The sequence below is a fragment of the Anser brachyrhynchus genome (assembly GCF_964034855.1).
Source record: "Anser brachyrhynchus genome assembly, chromosome: 20".
NCBI lineage: Eukaryota > Metazoa > Chordata > Aves > Anseriformes > Anatidae > Anser > Anser brachyrhynchus.
The window spans coordinates 1,791,531-1,811,991 of record NC_137713.1 but is presented as its reverse complement, the minus strand read 5'-3'; the positions used below and the strand labels follow the sequence as shown (position 1 = coordinate 1,811,991).

At 52.1% G+C, this 20,461-nt stretch overlaps 1 protein-coding gene across 15 annotated transcripts in view; it reads right to left on the bottom strand.

Moving 5' to 3' along the window:
* MSI2 (musashi RNA binding protein 2) overlaps nucleotides 1-20,461 on the bottom strand; it is a 238,688-nt gene that overhangs the window by 87,827 nt on the left and 130,400 nt on the right. For all 15 annotated transcript variants that reach the window (XR_013941079.1, XM_080562585.1, XM_080562592.1 and 12 more), the window contains one exon: nucleotides 9,472-9,520. Coding sequence is in view for 14 of the 15 variants with exons in the window: in XM_080562585.1 (XP_080418711.1) it covers nucleotides 9,472-9,520 (49 nt within the window). In the remaining variant the exon portion in view is untranslated. The remainder of the gene's footprint in view (nucleotides 1-9,471; nucleotides 9,521-20,461) is intronic.

Here is a 20,461-nt window from a genome sequence, read left to right as displayed (position 1 = left end):
TTAACGGTTTAGGAAAACCAGCCTCAAGTACAGGTGAGAGGGCACCGAGAAGGAACGGTGCAAGCCACACGAGCCCCCTCCTGCTCAGCCTGTGAGGAGCTGTCTGCCGTCCCTCCGTGCCACCCAACCCAAAATCTGCGCCGCGAGACACCTGGGGAGCGAGCACAAAGGGTCTCACCTGAAGGGGGAAAGAGGGGAAGATGAAATCATGGCAGGATTACTCTGTTTGGAGACCTCTCTGCCTTCCCTTGTTGCTAACTGCGGGCTGGCTGGGAGGAGAACTCTGAGCTGGAGGGTTTCATGAAGTCAGCGCTTTCCCCGTTGGCCTTTCTGGGCCCACCTCCCACAGCAGCCTGAGCTGCGGGGTCCCGTGCAGGCCGGCGGGGTGGCAGCGAGGAGCCAGGCCAGAGCCGGGACGGCAGCAGCATCGCGGCGCAGGCACAGGCGTTGCTGCTGCGGTACGCCTTTTACATATCTAAGCTGGTAATTTTAACAGCTTCTAATTTGCTAATACAAGGGGATTGATTAGGTAGAATGTATCCCTGCAAGAGCCGTAAACCGTTAATTGTAGGGTAGCGTTGTTTCCATCTACACGCCCCGCTCCCAAGCCCTCTGCCAGCAGCGGAGCCTCCGGAGGCTCGCGCCGAGCAGCCCAGGGGCAGCAGCTCGCACCCCCCCACGGGGTGACCCCCGCCCAGCCCGGCCGCCCCTCGCCTCGCCCCCCACCAGAACTGCCCAGGGAACCAGAGCGGCCAGGGGCAGCCTGGCAGAGCTTCCCCTGCGCTGCCAGCATATTTGTGCAACCGCATTTCTGCTGAATCTCCAGGTTTTGGGATAGGGGATGTTATCTGTTCGTGGAAACAGGTCACCAGGAGGCTGTACGTATGGCAGTGACCTTGGAAAATTAAAGGCTTCAGCAGCATCCGGGCACCGGCCGCGACGGGGTGGCAGCGGACAGAGGGGACTGACGCCGGCACGCGGAGGGACGCCAAGCGCTCCCGGTGACACCGCTGACTACGGCTCGCCCTCCCTCGGCCTTGCCAGGCTGCTGAGAACGCCCTCTCCACGTTCGGTAGAAGTGCTCTAAAAGCTTTATTATCAAAAGCAGCAGATACAGAGCACAGATAGGAAAAATAAAATCCCCACCCATGCGGTGTATTTAAAAAGCTTCACCCAATACACTTTGAGCGATCCACTGGGAAAAGAAAACAATGCATTAGGGAGGGAAACTGCAGGATGTTTCGATATTTTCACATCATATTTTTGGGCACAGGCACGTTGCAAGTAGCTGCCTATTTTCTCAAGGTCACTCTGCTGATTTTAATTCTGCTCATTGTATTAAGACTGCCCATCTATGTAAATGTTGCATTTTGTTCTCCTCCTGTTTCTGGCCTTTCCTCAATTAACATTTTCAAATAGTCCCACAAGACTTGAAGCACTACCTGCTAATCACTTCGTTCTTGCATTCTGGGAGGCAAAAGGTTTTTGGTTTCATCAGCTGAGTAGATTCATAAGCAAGAACTTATTCACGGCATTTAGGGTTTCCTTCCATTCACAGATCATCAGGATTTTTGCTAATTTATCTGTCGCTCAAACTGGCTGCTCAGCAGTGACAATAAAGATGGCAAACTGAAGGCATATTAAAATGACCTCACTGTCTTCTCAATGCAGCTTCGGCTGTGAAGATTACATTGTCTGCTTCTAATGCAAACACTCATCCCAGCCGAGCCCCTGCGTACTGACTTTCCATACATGCAACAGAACCGTTATCATAGTTAAAAAAATATATCTTGAATGTTTGCACAATTCTTGCTTTAAGGTTCCTGAAGAACCTTTCAGAGATGAGAAAGGTTCCATTGATTTACTTTGCACTCTCCAATACTACCGTAGTCTAATTACATTAAGTTATTGATACTGTTCAGTACTAGGTGAATGGGAAGACTTCTCTTTTTGAGACAGTGACTATTAACTGAAGTTCTGTGGGAGGGAAATGCCCAGCTTGCTGCTGGTGGCTCTGCCTCCTAGCCCTGGGTGCCACACCGACACCTTCTACAAGACCAGCACTGCCAGCTCCCCCCTTCCTGTGTCTCTGCTTTCCCCTCCGAGGCACCTGGCTATCAGCCTCTGGTGATCTGCGAGGCCATCATTTAGAGCATCCCAGTGATTTCAGAAGGCTTATCTGAAAAGCTATTTAATACCTTCTGTATACAGGTGCCACAGTAAACGCTGACCTTCCTCCTGCACGCCTCTCCCTTCCTGCAGGCTCCGTTCCGGGTCCTGTTCAGCACAGGGTGTCGGGGCCGCCGGCCCTCGCCTCGCCTCGTGCAAGGAGGGTGCGGAGCAGCCTGCACGTTTCCGTCAATGTCTCCTCTTCTCACTGCCTGTATTAAAGCTAATTGAAAGGAGGCTAGATAAATTAAGAAGGTCAAAAAGGTCTGGCTACACGAGGCTCCCTCTGGGAAGAGGGAATTAAATAATTTGTTTTTAAGTTAGCTATAAAGACAAGATACAAATGAGCATTACAAATCCACTGTCCTTTACAATGTACTTTTAAGTTGGCATTTACCTTAAAGTCTGGTTGTGTAACTGGAGACTTTCAAACTAATTGCTGCGCTATGTTTGCAACCTTTACTGGAGGTTGGTGGGATTTTTTTTCCTTATTATTATTGCATTTGTTTGTTAAACAAGAAAATAAAAATGTCAAGCCATCTCCCGAGTGCTGCTGGCAAGCCGAGTCTCTCCCCTTCTTTAGAGAAAGCATTTGCACACATCTATTCCTTAGGTGCGTCCTGGCCAGTGCAGCTGTTCGCTCTTTCTCCTCCTCTGGATGTAATTTTCATTACTGGTATAAAATTAAGCAATAAGGTATGACAGACAGTACATAGCCGGGCAATTATTCCAAGCCTCAGGTGGCGTTATACAGCATGAGGCTGGGGGCAGAATGACTGTAACCACCCGAGACGTTCAATAATCGCCTTGAAAAGCGTGGCCAGGAGCCTTATTTGCTATTCTGAAACGGGGTCTGCTGGGACGCAGGGCTCATACCGGCGTGAATGCATTTATCCTTACACCTCACGTAAGGTGCCCTGTTGCAGCAGCAATAGCCGCTGGCCAGGAAATTAGAAGACAGGGGAGACGGATCCAAGATTTGGCAGCTTTTCCTTTTTGCTTTGTGTTCACTGACACACAACCGGTGAGCAGCGCCAAGCGCATCAAGCCTGGGGGGCTGGTGTGGGGCCTGCCGAAGGGTGCAGCCACCCCTGCCCGGGGCATGGAGAGCTCGCAGTGTCCCCGATGGGCTCCGCGGTGAAGGGAGGGAGATCGAAGGGGGAGAGATCTAAGCCAGATGGGAACAGGCGGGACGCGGCCCCACCGTTCCTCGCGCGCCACCTCGCCAGCCGCAGCCACCGCGGCGCCTCCTCCTGCCCACCTGGGATGGGTTTGAACTCAGGATACAAAGCAGAGAGCTGTGAATATCATTCTTCAGCCTTGCAGCCATTAATGTGTTTTACGACATGAATATTTATAAGTGAGGATGTAATATTAAAAGCACACACACATGAAATATTAATATGGCACATGTCATAACTGCAATCTAAACAGATAGGTGTGAACGATGGCACTGTAGCTCAGCCATCACTACTTTCACTGATAGGTCTGTAAATGGTAAATAATACTAACTAATTAATCTTCACAGCCCTCCTCTGAAGTTTGGAAGCAAATATTTGCTTTAAAGTCGCTATAAAAAGCCCTGTCTGCAGCTACTCTTCCCTCCAGCCCTCCGTGCCTCCTGCAGGAGACAAACGCGCGGTGTCTCCGTGCACCAGGGGTTAAAATCGGGCTCGGTGCTGCAAGACGCAGGTCCCCAGGATGAATTCCACCGGCTAGGGAACATGCGTACGGACGAGCCGAAGCAGGGCGAGCGCTTCTCTCCAAACAACTGCACTCTCTGGAGTCCCACTTATGGAGTGATAAAATTGACAAGGGAATAAAAGCCAGTCTCATCTAGGAGAGCAATAATAATAATAATACCACCTCCATTTATGTCCTACGTCACACTTTTCATCCAAAGCTCTTAAAGCACTTTATGCGCTAAAAACACCACCACCATCATTGTGGATGCTTTTCCAAAATCCTGCGGGTCAAACCCGGCCAAGCAGGAGCTCTCCCTTCAGCCCCATCCTTCTAAAAGCAAAGCTCCGTGAGCAGACAAAAGGTTTCCTCCCGCGCTTCCCTCCGAGCGCACGGTACTACTGGCACACCGCTGCCAAGAAAAGCTACGCTGAAAATGACCAAATTAGGCAATTACTTCCATGTATCTTAAACACTGTCTGCTCAAAACTGCTTGGAGATGTATTTTTAAATGCACATGACCTTGCTTTATTTGAGGGAGACAGCGATAAACAAATAACTGCAGTGACTCTTAATTATATTTATATCTCATCTATAAAAATGTCAATTATAACTTCAGAGGTCAACTACGAAACGGAGGCTTTGGCAGTCGGACAACACAAAAGGCTATTTTTCTCCTAAGAAAAGCATCATCCTTTGCTGCGGCACAGACAATATCTCACTAACAACATCACTCCTGTCTCTTCCAATAAATACAGCGATTATGCCAACCGCCTCCACCTGGACAATTACCTTTACGCGCTGCGATCTGCCGGATCGGCACGGCACGAGCACGGGGCTCAACCCTCCCCTCTGCCTCGAGAGGAGGACGTGGCAAGGAAGTGGCGGAGCTGAGTGCGTGCGTGGAGCAGCACGGGCAGCCACGCCACGCTGGCGAGCAGCCGGGAGAAGGCAAGCACGAATCTTTTGGTTTGGATTCTGCAGTTTTAGGTCAGCCCCCAGGGCTCTCCTCTCACGGGCACGCTGATCTCTGCACCGGAGACACCAGGAGCCCGGCAGAGGCACGGCACCGCCAGCGGGCCCGCAGCAGGCCGAGTCACTGAAAGGTCTGCCACGATAAACGCCCGTCTGCTGGAGACGGGTTAAGCCCAAACACGTAGGATATTGTTTGCATCGCACCGACAGCCTGTCTTTCGTTAATTTTGTTTAGTTTTAAGATTAAAGAAGCCCAAATCACATGCTGTCACTTCTCTCCTCTCTCCCCTGCCATTCCCAACCACGTGAGAGAGCTAATTGATATGAAAATAACTCTGGGGGCTGTATGGCTCGGAAAAACATATAGCATTACATTTAATACCAGCAATTACAACTTGGGGGATTCAATCAGTCAAAATCTTTATTTTTCTTCCTGCACACTCAAGACGTGGGACTGACGTGGCAGACGCTGCCGATGGCTTCCGAGGCAGCAGATGGGCAAGGCAAGCACAGCCCAAAGCAGGCACATGCCCGTGGAGAGCATTTAAGGATCAAGAGCATCCCATCGCATTAACTAACCGCTATCTCACCTCCTCTTGACTCTTCTCTACCTACGTGCTTAACAGCCACAGGAAGAAAGGGGAGAAGGGGGAGTTGCCAAGCGAATTTATCAATCAGGAGCCACTCCACTCCACTGCACTTTCCTTTCCGCTAAATTGGAACAGCCAGGGGAGCGCCGAGCCCGCTCCTGCACCCCTCGGTTCAGACACCTTTCATCTGACACGTCCTCCCTCCCTCCTCCGAGCAGCCCCGCTGGCTGCAGCATTTCTGCTCAGCTTTGATGGCTACAACAAACGAGGCTCCCACTGCTGGGATCTGCGGGTCACCCGGCGCGGGGAAACGCACAAGGGCGAGGAGGCCAGCCCTCCTGCCCCTCCGGCCCCTCCTGCCCCTCCGGCCCCCTCTGCCTGCTCGCAGCAGGTCGCTACGCTTGCTGGAGCTCTGCTACATAATGAAGTTAGAAGGACATCATCATCTTGCAAGGCTCCCTCTAACCCCAAAGATCAATAACTAATGTTGAACTCCAGATTTTATCTGCACTTTGCAAGGGTAACAAAATAACACCACCCTCTTTTTTTTTTTTTCCTTCTTTCCAATTACTAAATCCTTTCAAGATTGACCCAGTAATTTTCAGCTCTATGAAATTTTAGGCAGTGAAGAAAGTGATGAAAGTGATTTTCCAGGGTGTTTACGGAACTTTTGTGTTTTATAATCCCTGTACAGAAATGCACAAGTACAGCACAAGGTGCAGAAATACAAAATTACCCTTTCTAAAAAGAAATGTCACCTTAACAAAGCCGACTCAGAGCCACTAAGTGCTAGTTCTTTGCATCCCCACTATCAAAATTAAATGACCAAGCTAGGAAGAGAAGCCTCGCAAGATGACACTGTCTCCCAGTGAAGCCAGAGATTGTTTTACCTACAATACTCCAAGAAGTAACCACCTCTCCCATTAAATGCGCACAGAATTTGGAGCCTCCCATTAATATGGCTAGACAGATGAGCACAGAATGCAGTAATGCTCTTATTTTCTTTAGAGAACTTCCAGGAATGGTTGGACACTGGAAAAGAAAAATACATCAACAGAGGAAACAAAATGGTTACCTTGATGACATTTAAAATGTTCTAAGAGTTGTGTTCCACTGGCAAGGCCAATGTTTTATTTGGGGTGAGGCTTTCAAGCCGTCCCGAGGCATTAATAAAAATGTTCAATGATGAGCAGTTTTGAAAAGGCTTCTGGCTATGTCTGGTTAAGTCTGCACATTAATTCTACCGAGTACTGATGTGGATCCCGTGCCAGGCTTGCAGACAAGTTACACGCTATCAGGATACACACACGAGTAGCACACACGTGCCAGCAGTACGTCAACAAACATTCTCAATTTGCTTGCAAGGAAATTTACCTCCTTTCTAGCAGTAGGGAGCGAATTTTAATACTTTTCCTTTCCCTTGCCTACGTTGATTATTCCAGGCATACACTAACTACAGTAAACCACAGTGGATATTTTATCTGCCATTTCTCCTTCCCTCGGCTAATTTGAAGATACAGATTGCAACCCGCAAGTGGCTTTAAGAATTGCCATTAACACCGCTGCTTGCATGCTACTGCATTTTAAACATGTTTTCAACACAATCAGAATGTCACAATTTGTAAAATCTGGGGTGATTTTATAAACGATCGATGCAGCAGAACTCGCTTCATGATGACAGCCTGCTAGCCAGTTCATTAGCCTGATTAGTGGCAGCTACCTGCACGGAGAAGGAAAAAACGTCTGAGAAGACTGGCGAAATTCAAACACGAGCATAAAGACGACTCTCTACCTTTCGCTTTGTTACTCTTGCTTCTTCCTTCCACCGTTCACTGGCAGAGGTGAAGACCCAGAGCCCGGTCTCTGGTGCCTGTGGGGCAGCTGCTTCAGCTGCAGCGGTGCCACTCGGCACCGTGCCGGGCTTGGTGCCGGCAGGAATTTTGGCTAATGCCAGCAATTAGCAGCAGTCGCCACCGGTCGCCCAGCAGAAGCGTAAGCCTGCTCCCTGGAAAAGAGCCCCGCAGACGGATCTGACCCTCCCCTGCTGGTCTCTCTTATTTTTGGTGTCCCTGCGTGGCCTCCTGCCCGCCCTGGCAGCACAGCCCTATTACATTGGGCAGAAGCTTTTCAGGAGGCCACAGAGAGCTGAGCGGCAGCAGCAGGGCTCGCTGCTGGCACAGCCACGACTCTGCCCCGGGACTCGGGACACCGCAGCAGAGAGGGACTTTCTCACCCTGTCCCCACAGGGACGCAGGGCATGCCAGTGCCGTGCAGAGCCACCCGTGCCTGCAGCCTCCCCTCCGGTGGGGATGGCTCCGCGGTAACAGCGGCAGCTCCGCAGCACTGTCCCCAGTGAATGGTCTTTATGGCTTGTTTAAGGGTGGTCGCAAAGAGGATGGGAAACTCCCCGGATATAAAAGGAAGCTGTCAGGGGTTGAACTTCCCAAACTGTGCAACGGTTTTGGCTCCCATTACCAAATGATGGGTACTGGCTGTTCAAAGGCCTCCCCTGGCTCTCAGAGATCAGCTTTCCAAGCAAGCCTTTTGCTCAGTGCTGCTGAATTTTCCTGGGTACTGTGATCCTGGACTTGAGAGAGGGATCAGTGCCTGGGAGGGAATTGCTGGAGGGAGGAAATGTTATCTTGGAGGTTTGCCTGACTCTCCCACCGCTCGCGCTAGGTTGCTTGTTAGGGCGAATACCAGACCGGTGAACAAACGAGGCAGCGCCGGGGGCCTGGGTCTCCCGATGCTGCTGCCGAGATGAAGACGAGGCATGAGGGCAGCGGCTGAGCACTCTGGGCTGCTCCCCTCTCCGCTCCCCGGGCTCCCAGCACTGCCTGACCTGATGCAGGCTACTTCACACCTTTTGGCAGGCTCCCTAAATAAAGGGGCCACATGCATGATTGCGTGATCCCAAGAAGCTAAAACAAACGTGGTAAAGACAGTAAGTTATCACTCAGACGAGCCCCCTCAATGAGTCCGCACGAGAACGTGTAAGAGGCTGAAGCGCGAGGGGCAGAGCCCAACCCCTGGGCTACGCGTCCCTGCGGTCGCATGGGGGCAGGAGCCACGCTGCCTCGCTGCGCGGCCTCACAACACACGCTTTGGTAAGGTGGGGAGGGCGGCAGCGTAAAACCAACCTCGTTCAGAGAGCAGGGTCGCAGAGCCCGTCCGCAGCACCGCTCCTTGTGCCAGGTACCCCCCGCAGCTCGGCGGTGCCGCTGCCGGACTGCTCTGCCTGGGAGCTCCGTGCCCCGCAGCCATGGCGTGAGCCATCACCTGCTCACCCCGAGACAGAGCAGCATCATTTATTTCCCCTGAAAGGCACGGCCGTAACACTGCAAATAACCCTCGGCTCATTTTCACAGAACCGTACAAGCAATGATGAAACCTTGTCTGTCTTGTGAAATATGTGGAGGGAAATTCTTCTCCTGGAGATCCTGCTCTGAGTTAACACCGGAGGATGAGCAGCCCTGAGCTTCAAACCTCCAGCACGCCGGAAGCCCTGACAGAGGGCTTTAACACCTTAATACCCTGGTGTCTCAACCCGACTGGCCTTACGCCCAGCTTGCTCTAATGCCAGCCACCTTGCTACAACCCCTGTGGATCCTGCGGATGTGGGTGGACCCAGATCCAGTGCACCCCATTTGGATGCACGTCCCATAGGACCAACAGCAGATACCCAGAGGGATTTTTTCCCCTGTTCCAACTCATGCCCCTTCCCTGCAGCCTCACCACAGGGCTCCTTGAGCTTTACCGTCAGCAGGGACACTGCAGAGCCTGACGATGATCCTCCCAAAGAGAATTCGTTAGACTGACCAGGAAAGTCACCTCCAAAAAGAAAACCCACACGAGATTTGGCCTTACGCGCCGAGCAACCCTTCCTCTGTACACCTGCAGGACAGAGGGAGCCATCTCGCACGCAAAGAGCTCTGCTGATTTAGCACCGCTGAATTTAGCCACATGGGTCATCGTGCTGACACTGATTTTTGGCTGTGCTCACCACGCAGAAGCTGTCACAAAATGGGACGTCTGAGCTCCCGTTCCCTCTTACCTCTATGCCTGTTGGTCGTCTTGTCAAACATAAGCATGGCGTCCTCTACCTGCAAGACACAAGAGGGGAGAGGCGTGCTTTAACACACCGGCTGCACAGTTCACAAAGCACAAACAAACTGGGAAGGGGAGGCAAAGACAGGAGCAGCCTCAATTCAGGTAGACAGAAACAATGCATCAGATCTCCTTCCTCGTGCTCAGGGTCAGCTCTGCCTTTTGGAAATCCGCTGCTTTCAACACATGCTAGCTGACATTTGATCCTAACACAGAAAAGTGAACATTAAAAGTTCTGTTGCCCTGGAAAGCCAAACTTCTAAGCAGCTCTTCCACCTCTCATCGGTCCCTAGCCATGCCTCTCCTCAGCCTTTTTCCCTTTCTTAGAGAGATGAAGAAGGACCAAGAGAGGAATTGAGGATGCAAATCACACCCACGACTTCTCCAAATTAGAGTCGCTGTCTTGGCTGAGAATTAGGAGGTTTCAAGGAGCATGAGCAGGGTAAAATCTGGTCAGCCAAAAAAAGGTATTCAGAGGTTTTCAAAAGGCCTTTTGAAAAGCTAGAGGAAAGAGGGGAGAGGGAGGAGGGACAAAGTTTAATTCGCATCAGGCTTGGCATTTCCACTTCAGAAGAGAGATGACTGATGAAACGTACTGAAGTGCAACCAAATTGCTTTCAACTTTCATTACTATTTGCATGATTTATTCCACCTCCATTTAATCCGTGCAGCCACACCTAAAATTTTACACTTATTTTAGAAGACTGTTGTGCTGGGATTTATTTTCCAGCACTATCACATTTTAAACTGTTGCTCAGAGTCTTCAGGGGCTGGTGCAGGTCAGTCCTGCACGCTGCAGGAAAGGTCCCGTGCAGCCTTTCTGAAAAAACTTCTGAAAAAACTTACAGCCTTCCTATTCCTTGTTTTAAACCAGGGGTTGACAAGAACCTGCATCACTGTTTGAGGAAGACATTGGGGGAAGGTCATCTTTTAAAGTTTTGTGCTTTTTTCTTCTTTCCCCCTCAGTAATTTCTATGAGATTTTCACACTTTTATATTCTGGCTTTCTATAAATCATTTATCTCAGGAAAAGTGACTTACAATGCAGTTACACTCTCTCTTCACCTTGCACAGTGCCACCAACGGGTCTACCTTTCATCCCAGCAGCTTGTGCTCCCTTCTGTGCTGACCTCTTCCTTCCTGCCAATGTGTTCGTGTAGCACACCACGCCGGGGGGGCAGCCCCGGCTACGCGGAGCCGCAGCTTCTCCTCCAGGTTAGCTGCAAGTCCCATCAGTGTCCCTGCACTGACGGGCTGCTGCAGGCGGCAGAGGAGCAGCACTCCATGCCAAGGTGGGATCGCTTTTGGTGCCCGTGCCAGATTCTGCTGCCTTAACACGATCTTGGAATTAGAGCAGGATTTGAAAGCTCCCACCTGGTGAAAATTCCTGGCTCGGGGAGTCCAGGCTGACTGGAGTGCTCCTATGCAGGGGAGCAGGCGTTCAGCCTGCTTCTGTGCTAAATTACGGGCTCAGCCTTGGCTGAGCAGAGACATGCCTGGGGAAGGTGGTAAAAACACAGCTTGAGCCTCTCTTAACTACTGTATTAAAACACATTCCACGATATAATAAAAATGCAGTGCAGCAAAACCTTGCGCTATACCTGGACGTTATTAAAACCTGTCGGTGGTTAACTTGTTCTTAACTTTTTCAGAGGAGTTTGCAGAATGTGATAGCAACACCCTGAGATGGCGGGGAACGGCATGCCTCCTGAACACCCATCGTGCACGAGACCTAAAGATGCTGAGGCACTGAAAACTCCAAACCGCATTAAGCACAAAGCCATTTGTCCTGCTGTCTTTCTTCACTTCGAAGAAGAAAACTCACAGGTCTGAGTAATATCGGAAGGCAGATAAGGACAGGGCTCCCCTTCACCCTACCAAAACCACTTATCTCTGCTCTGAGGTTACGCTGGTGCAGCAATCTTTATTTTTCATTCCCACAGGCCCTGGCCTCGCTGGGAAGCAGAATTACACCCTGCACCTCACGCTGCTTCCTACAGCTCTGTGGCTTCCTCAGCCTCAGGCCAGACGAGCCCGCCGGCCACCCTTTTACCCCACGCAAACCACTCCGTTCCGCGAGCTCCACCACCTCTCCCACCACCAAGTCTTTGCTTCGAGTCCCACCCCGGAGCCCCGAGGAGCCCTCCGAGGCCTTCGCAGGTCCCACCCGCGGCGTGCCGGGCGTCTCCCCCTGCAGCAGAACAGAGTTTGTGCCATGTGTACCGAGGCCCCGCTCCACCGGCACGATGGTCTTGGCAGAGATCTTTTTTATGCAAATAAACCCTTATTAGCAGTAAGGAGCCAAGGTGGCGTGGGCTAAGCCAGGAGACTTCCGCTGTGCCGGCCGGGACCCCGAGGAGCGCGGCTCCCCCTGCACCCGCTGCTGGGGCCGGAGCCGGGCGCGCGGCTGCGTGGGGAAGGATCAGACCCGCAGGCTCAAACCCAGAACCTGGAAGGGGGGAGCTGGCTCCCTGCAGCTGAGCTTCAGATCTGGACCAAGCACGCCTTCAAGAAAAAATAATCAGGGGGGTGTTCGTCAGGCCAGCTGGTGCCCTTTCAACAATGTCTAATTGGTTATCTTTTCTGTCTCCTAAGGTCAGAACATTTTATCTCCGTCTCTGCCCTTTTTGAGTTTACCCCACCCTGCGTTATTTTTTAGGGCAGCCATTGTAACAGAAGAATAGCCTCTTTCCTCTATAGTCCAGTGACACAATGAGACTTCTTGAAACCTCCTGAATAGATAGAGTGCAATGGCAAAAGAAAAATTCTATTAACGCTTTGCAAAATAAAACATCTAAGAGCTGGTTAGACAAGCAGGAGAAGAAAATCAATACGGAGAGGGCAGCGCGCTTAGAAAAACTTTTCACCAGTTGCAAAAAGGTGGTGAGGGTATGGGAGGGAGGGGGAGAAAGAAACTTATTAATGCAGAAAACCCATCAATGGTATGGAAATCTGGCAGAACAGCAAGAACTGAAACTAGAAGAATTTGAATATACAAAGGGCTGAATAGAATGAGAAAACCACACTGCCTCACACACACAGCCCGTTTCTCACGGTTCTCTGTGAATCAAACACAAGCGGCTTGTTCAAGTTTTCATCAAGGAGAAATAAGGGACACAGTCAAGGTAACCGGCAGTAAACCCTGTAGTAAGCAAATTGATCCCTATTTCAAGGGAAGAAAAACAACATAGATGCAACTCAATGAAACCTGAGCAGGCTCAGGAGCTGTGGCTGCCCAGAAGTTAACCCCCTCTGCCACGACGAGGTTCCTTTGCTTGCCCAGTATGTCACAGCTGCTCGAACAGCGCGTTTTCCAGACCTCAACTCAAAACACGCAGCTCACGCCTTGCTTACAGAAAAGAAGGATTTTTTCTGCAGGGGCAGAAACAGGACTGGAGACAATCCCCCCTCCGAGGCCTGGCTGGGATGCACCCAGGACCAACCACCTGCCTACCACAGACCCACGGGACCGACCGGCAGACCCCAAGGGCCAGGGGGGACACAGCCTCCGTACCACGGGCAGGGGAGCTGGAGCGGAGAGCTTCACCCCGAAGCAGGATCATCCACCTGCAGCAACATGCAGGGTTTCACAAGGCCCCGGCAGCGCTTCAAGGCCACCTGGGCCAGCACCCAGTGCTACTGGAAGCCAGGGGAACTTCGGCCCCACGCGCCTGAGCAGCAGCCCCGGCTCCCCCCCAGGTGCAGAGGACAGCCGGTTGCAGCGCTGCCCTCCCCATCCCCACCCCCAGGCGCGTCTTCAGCCCCGTGGCCTCACCCCCAGCCCGCAGTCGGAGCCCGTGAGGGGCTGCCTGTGCAGGCGGCCCCCTGGAGCCAGCTCCCAGGCAGCCTGCGCAGGACCACGAGGATGTCCCGCGGCACGGAGCCAGCGGCCAGGAACACCGGGCAACCCCAAAACGGGTGCCCGTCTTCTGATGCGCTCTGGCTCAATATGGAGGCTGAAAGGAGCTGATTAATCCTAAGTAATAATGAGCATCACATGGGAGCGCTACAAAATAAACACAAGAGTCTTCGCACTTAGGGCAAAGAAAAGGCAGACGGACTTGCCGGATAATGCCAGGAGCAAACGGACACTTCCTAAGTCCGGAAGACTTCTCCCCTGTCCCAGCACGCCCCACACACATCCAATTTAGACCCAGTTTCTTACATGAAGCCTAAGTAATGGGTTTTAGTTTATTTAACCTTTTTTTTCTGATCCACTTGGGGCTCTAAGGAAAGGAAGGGCTATACCACTTCTTTAATCACTGCCTGGAAGGAGGAATAGGGAATAAGAGGAGGAAAGAAAAAAAAATATTGGAGGAGCCAAAGGCTTTAATAATCCTAACAGTTCCCTGGGTTATTTAAAATATGCCCAACCAGTTCACAAAAGGATTCACAGAGATAAATGTATTTGATTTTCTTCCACCTTAATGGCGACATATATTTAAAGCAACAAAACCAGGATGACCTAAATAAAATGACTATTAATTGTGCTCAGAAAGGCTCTGAATTTAATGCAACTGATCCAGCCAGAACTGGAATACACAATATTCTCTATTCATTCCTCCCACTTTCCTCTGAGGGATTTTCAACTCCTCTCGTTTTCTGCAGGGCAGTCCTGAGCGGTCAGAGATGATCAAACCTGGTGCCAGCCCATCGCCGCTCACACCTTAATGAACAGGCTGAATCTTCTACAAAGATAAGCAGCAATTCGGCACCTCTCCGGAGGACGGTAATTTGAATCAGCCACCGCAGCTGCTGCCACCGAAATCAGTGAAAACCTAGCTGGAAAGCAGGAATGACTGAAGCTGGACATTTTCTGGAAAACTTCCTTTCTGGTCTTGTTCTACAACCCGGATTTGTATGCTGAGCCAAGGCATTTGAAAGCAGACCAAAAATGTAACCGGTTCCCCAGGAGCCAGTGGAGACCCCGCAGTGCCTCTTCGCCGTGGGACCACCACGAAGTGCCACTGGGAAAGCTCTGGGATCGGGAACGGGACCCAAGATAGAGGGCAACCCCCCGGAAAGGGAGCAGTTTGGGGAGGAGAGGAAGCACCATCAGCGTGCGCCCCTGCGGAGCCGCCCGCACGGCCGGGCAGGGCACAGCTCCGAGGCGCTGCCGCTGCTCTGCACCCGCACGGGGCGGCCGGCCCAGGGGCAGCTCCTGTAAAGGCGGCTTGTAAAGCTGGCGGTTATTTACAGGGTGTCTGCATGCTGCAGGGGAGGAACAGCAGCCCCTATTTCATATTCCAAGTTCTTTTTTTTTCCCTTTGAATCAAGTTTGCTCATTCAAGTAAAACCTCCATGGGGAAACCACCGACTTTCACAGCTATAACTCATGACCACGCAGCGGCCTTTATTCCTCCGCCAGCCCAGCAAAGGCTGTCCTGATCCAAAACCCGAGTTCCCGACACATCCAGAGCAGGTGGGGTCCCTCCTGCCTGCCCCCCAGCACCCCACGGCAGAGCTGTGACGGATTTGGCAGGGGCTGCTCACTTCCAGCACTCTCAAGCCACCTTTTCCATCCCTTCGAGGTAAAGCAGAATGAGGCCAGGGAGGCAAAATAACGCACCGCAACCCAACACTGTGGCAATCCAGATAAGGTCCTCCGAGAAAAGAAATTACATTCAGCTACATGTCTGTGCTGCGTTTCTACCCCTCTGCCCCAGGTCTGCAAACTTTACAGGTCTATCACGTCTTCTGCTCTTCCAGAGAAGTGTGCTGGATATTCTGGCCTAATTCCTCAAATTATTTATACAAACTGCACAACTCTTGCAATATTTTGCTTTCTGAAGCAGAAAAACCTCTTAGCTCCTAGTAAACTGTCAGGTGCTATTATTTTAAATACGCATGTGAAATCTAAGCGCCAGCACTGCGCTTCTGCAGATTTACAACCTCCCCCCACATAAATTAAGACAAATGCATATCGCATGCCAGACAGTTAGAAAAAATTGTTCCCCCACACCAGGCCTCTGGGTTTGATTACAATGGAATTAAACAAAGAAACAAATACTTCAACCTTTTCCTCTCTCTCCATCACGAGCACCCTCCCTCCCCGCAGCTCAGCCCCTTCCCTCCTGAGCTCTCCTCGGGCTCAGCGGTGCCCGTTCAGGATCCAGAGCCCAGCCGAGGGGAGGCGACCACCGGGAGGTGGCGGGTCCCCATCCCGCTGCACCCGACAGCTCGGCCCCGATGGCCACCACCTCGGCTGGGGACTGCCAGGGCCGAAAGCACCAACCGTGACAGCTCCACTTGCAGCCACGGGTGCATGGCACCAGGCCGGCAACCTCTGCGGATCCGTCACGAGTCGTGCAGCGCTCCCCAGGGGCTGGGGACGCACGGTGGGGTCCCTCGCTGGGCGCGTCCCAGCGTTGCACTGTGACGACTTACCAACCAAGGGCTAGCACATTATGCGCCGCGATAATAATCAATGCCATACTGTGCAAGAACAAATTCCAGTGCTAGCAATCTTTCCCCCCAGCAGTCAAGTCTTTAAAAAGTCTTCTTCAGCAATTATAGCTAATAAAACTACAATTTTATTCAACACACACATATCATTGTAACTAATTTTGCTCCATCAGGGCTGAAATTAAAACAGTCGTTCAATCACGTTAATCTCGGGGCTTGCTCACCAGCCGTGACATGGCAAAGAGCATCCCAATTGCTTGCCAAAAATCACAGTGGCTACTCCCGGACTTGAAAACGCTCCCGTGAAAAGCCAAGACGTTACTCAACACTTACTCTACCAAGGGCGATGCTGGAATGACTAATGCTCTCCAGAAAAGAAAAAAAAAAGCTTTCCACAGCAGGACAAATTAAACATGACTCCATACACAATTTCTCATGAATTCCTTAATGCTAATTCCTTAATAATATGAAGTATTGATGAAAGCGAGGTAGTTTGTCACTCTCCGACCAGGTTATAAACTCAGTGAGGACTCTTGGGAGTTTCCCTTTGGCCTGCCACACATTACCTAACACCACCGAGTGGGAAGTCAAGGTTCTTGCAAAAAGCACTTGGAAACATCAAGGCAGCTCTCTGGCAACAGGGACTGCTGGGCACTACACGACCAGCTGTGGAAAAGTCAGTGAAAACAGGAAGGAAGAAAGCAAACAGGGCCAGTGCCAGTAAGCCAGCGTAACGTCAGCTTGAGTTGATGACCCCCTCCATCCAGCAGAAGGGAAGGCACTGTATAAACTCCTGGGACAATTCTCCAAAGGTCTGAAATACCCAGGCAGCTGGGAGCACCACCAGGGAGGTGCACAGGTCACTGCAAAGAAGGGGGACGCAGAAGGAGCCTCTCTAGGAGACAGCTTCACAGCTCCTAACGGCATCCAGGCACTGGCAGTGCCCGAGGTGGCCCTGGTGTCCCCAGCGCCTGTCACACCGGTGCTTCAGGGACGCCTTTCGCGATAGAAATCAAGCTGCAGACAAGAGCAGCACAGGGAGCAGAGCAGGGCCATCACAGCGTTGCCCCCTCATCGGCTTCAGGGCACGAACGTGTTTGTTGTGCTTTTATGGAGACAGAATAGCCTGCCTCGGTCGGAGCAAAGCCTTGGGCCTGCTCTGATCTCCACAATCAAGTCCTGCAGCCAGGTCTAATTGCCCAGAACAATTTATGCCCGCCAGCGTGCGGGCAGCCGTCCCCTGGGTCTGCTTAGCTTGACGGGGAAATAGGGTCCAGCGCTGCATTTCTGAAGCGGAGTAACAGAGGCGGCCGAGCCGACACGGAGGCCGTGACTCGGGAGGCCACAGGACGCCCGGCTGCTCCTGCCCACGGGGCAGCAGCGCTGTGGGTAGCCAGCACCCAGCCGCAGGCCCCTGCCGCGAGACCCCGACGGAGAAGGGTGCCAAGGGAGCACGCGGCCCTCACGGCAGGCACAGGGGGCTGCACGCTGTCACTATGAGCACGAACCCCCAGAGCCAGGGCAGGGCCAGCCGGCTGCGTGCTGTGCTACTTACAGCCCTGCACCCACGGAGACTGGTACCAATGAACTAAAATTTTCACCACAAAGAGCAGTGCCTTGTCCTGAGGGTGGTGCCTGAATGCCTGTGGCTTCCGTCACCTCAGGGCCGGCCTCAGGGCCAGGAGCGGTGCCACTCGGGGACGATGCACTTGAAACACGTCCAGATGGCAACACAGATGACAAATGCCTTATAAATAAAGCAAAAGCTTCCAGGATGACCCTTTTTTTGTCCACCAGCGTAACACAGGCACGAACGCGGCCACAGAAGGCAGCATCTGAGCACCACGGCATCTCTGTGTTAATTACCCTCAGGAGACACCGGCGAGGCAGGACACACCATTACCTCTGCAGCTCGACAGGGAGACAAATACGCCGCTGCTGCAGCATTAAGTCACCCACAGCCGGCAGGTCCTGAGGTGGCCAGCACCGGTATGGCCGTGGCTCAGCACTGGTACGGGCCGTCAGGTGCCAGGCCAGGGGGAGCCATTGCCACGTGGTGGCTTCTGCCCGCGGGCGGCATCCACCGCAGGGGCAGCCCAAGCGGCAGTCGGAGCCAGCCCCACAGCGAGGGTCAGCCCCATGAGCACCGCCGAGGGCAGACCCCGCACTACAGTGGGCACGGCAGGACATGGAGCCGCTCGCCTCCTCCCTCTCCAGCGTTTCAGGCGTCCCCGCCACACGCAGGGACAAGCGCAGCGGCAGGCCTCATCACCCCCCTTCCTAAAGCTGCTTGCTTTAAAACAGCACAAGCCAATGAAACAGAGGACAAAAAGCAGACGTCCGTACCCGTTTCTTGAAGCAGACCGATCCGATGCCACACGATACGCATGTTTACACGAAGCTGTAGCACTCGGTTAACAAAACGTACTTGTGAATTAGAGCAGCGACTCCAATCCATATTTCTGTCAGAAATCAGTGCCACGGGAATTTCTTCTGTGATCAAACTTGGTCCGTGCTACAGTATGAGACAGGGAGCAACTGATAACTTTAAAACACACGTCAACAACTAGAAACACTCCCGTACGCGTTACAACGCAGGACAAGGAGCGTATCCTGACCCCGCTCCCTCTCAGGCCTCCCGCCGCCGCCCTGCACCAGAGAGGCCGGGACACATCTCATTAAAAACGTCTGCTGGAGAGCCTCCAAACTCGCTGACAGACATCCAGCTCACCCTGCCTCAAAACATCCTTGTGTTTTACCCACCTCATAGACGAGGAAGAGGGTGGGACTCAAAGGGAACTCGGGCTACAGCCATTTTAAGTGACCCGTGTGTGGTCCCAGAGCCAACACAACCCTTGAAATCTCGACCTCTGTTTCCCTGCCAGAATCAGATTTCTCACTTCTCACATGCGTCCTCTTCTATCTATCGAAGGCATCCTGCCTCCCTGTATGCAGACACATGCATACGCATGCATTATGCATTATTTTCTACAGAGTTACTTCTCACAAGTGCTTTCCCCCTTTTCTTGTGAGTTCTGCTCTGCTCCCAGCCCTTTGCCCTCTCTTCCTGCCTACAGGAGTTATCACCAGACAAAAACACAAGACAAATGCATGCAATACTTTTCAATGCACACAATAATTTTTAAATATTCTTTCTGTTTCTGGCACTCACACATGAGGGTTTACATTTTTAAGCTTCTCCAGGTGAAACGTAGGAGCACTTTGCTCTTTAGAAAGTGAATGCAGAGATCTCCGTATCACATCGCTCTGAACTGAAGCTTAAATCTATCAAGCAGCACGAGAGCGAAGGCACAGCCACAAGAGCTGGCAACACTGAAGTTCATCCCAGCTCCTTTACTCTGAGAGCCAGGGGCTCTCAGATGGAGTCGCACCAGCCCCACGTCCCCACCAGCGTTCGGGAGTCCCCCCGGCCACCCAAGCGCCCTGACAGGAGCCAGGGGCAGGAACGGGCCCGACCTCTCCTGCTCACACGGCTCTGCAGCGCTGCGGCCGCAGAGCACCGGGTGGAACATTGCTCCTTCAGCATTTCAGCAAGCCAGGTGCGAGGCAGTTTGTGATTTTACTTTCACGGCACATTAGCTGCCGTCAGCAGAAATAATTCTTCCTCCCTTCACAGTGCTCGTTTGCATATTAGCACTGCAAAGTTGCAATCTGTTTTCTTTTCCAAACAATACTTGAGCCATGCTGCCTGCCCTGCACAGATCTGGGAAGCTCCAAAGCTCCAAATCGGGAAAGATCCAAATCTCCGGCAGCTCCAGGCCTCGGATGTTCCTCCAGCCCTGCCACCGGCCTCCCCGGGCTCCAGGCGGGCAGCACAACGCCCAGAACAAACGAGGCGCCAGCCTCCCTCGGTGGCAAAGGGAGCTTCAAATATTTGCGGAGCACTTGCAGGTCCTTGGATGACGTGCGCTACGTACAGCGTGCAGTCTTTTCTTTCCAAACCCAGCATTTTCCCTACTGATGCAACGCTAAAACGCGAGCAGCTGTTTTGTTTACTACAAACAAACACGCCAAATAACTAGATGCAGAGAGACCATTAAAAGCCACATGCCAGAAAGAGCATCAGAACTCATCTCCCTGAGCACCAGATGAAGTGGAATACACTGGACTCCGAATCAGGCATTGACTATTTTGGGAACAATCCCTAACACATGAAAATTCCTGTTAAGTGTGGCTCAATTTTAAGTGCAGTTAAGTCCAGTTAAGCCCAAGATGTGTTGTTTGAAGAGAACAATTTCATTTTCACATTTTCCTTTTAAGCACTTTCTGGAATCAAGGGACCAGCACCCCACAACTCGCGTGGCAATACCAGGGCCGCGTCCTGCATCGCTGCGTTACCCTGAGCTCCTCCTCACCAGCTCACGAAACCTGCAGAGGAATAAAGCAACCACGTGCCCCTGCACCATATTTGAGAGTACAAACAAAAACCACTAAAGCACAGGTTTCCTTACCCACTAAATGAGCAGCAATAAGCTACAGCTTTCGTTCAGCGCCCCCGAGCCACGCAGTAAA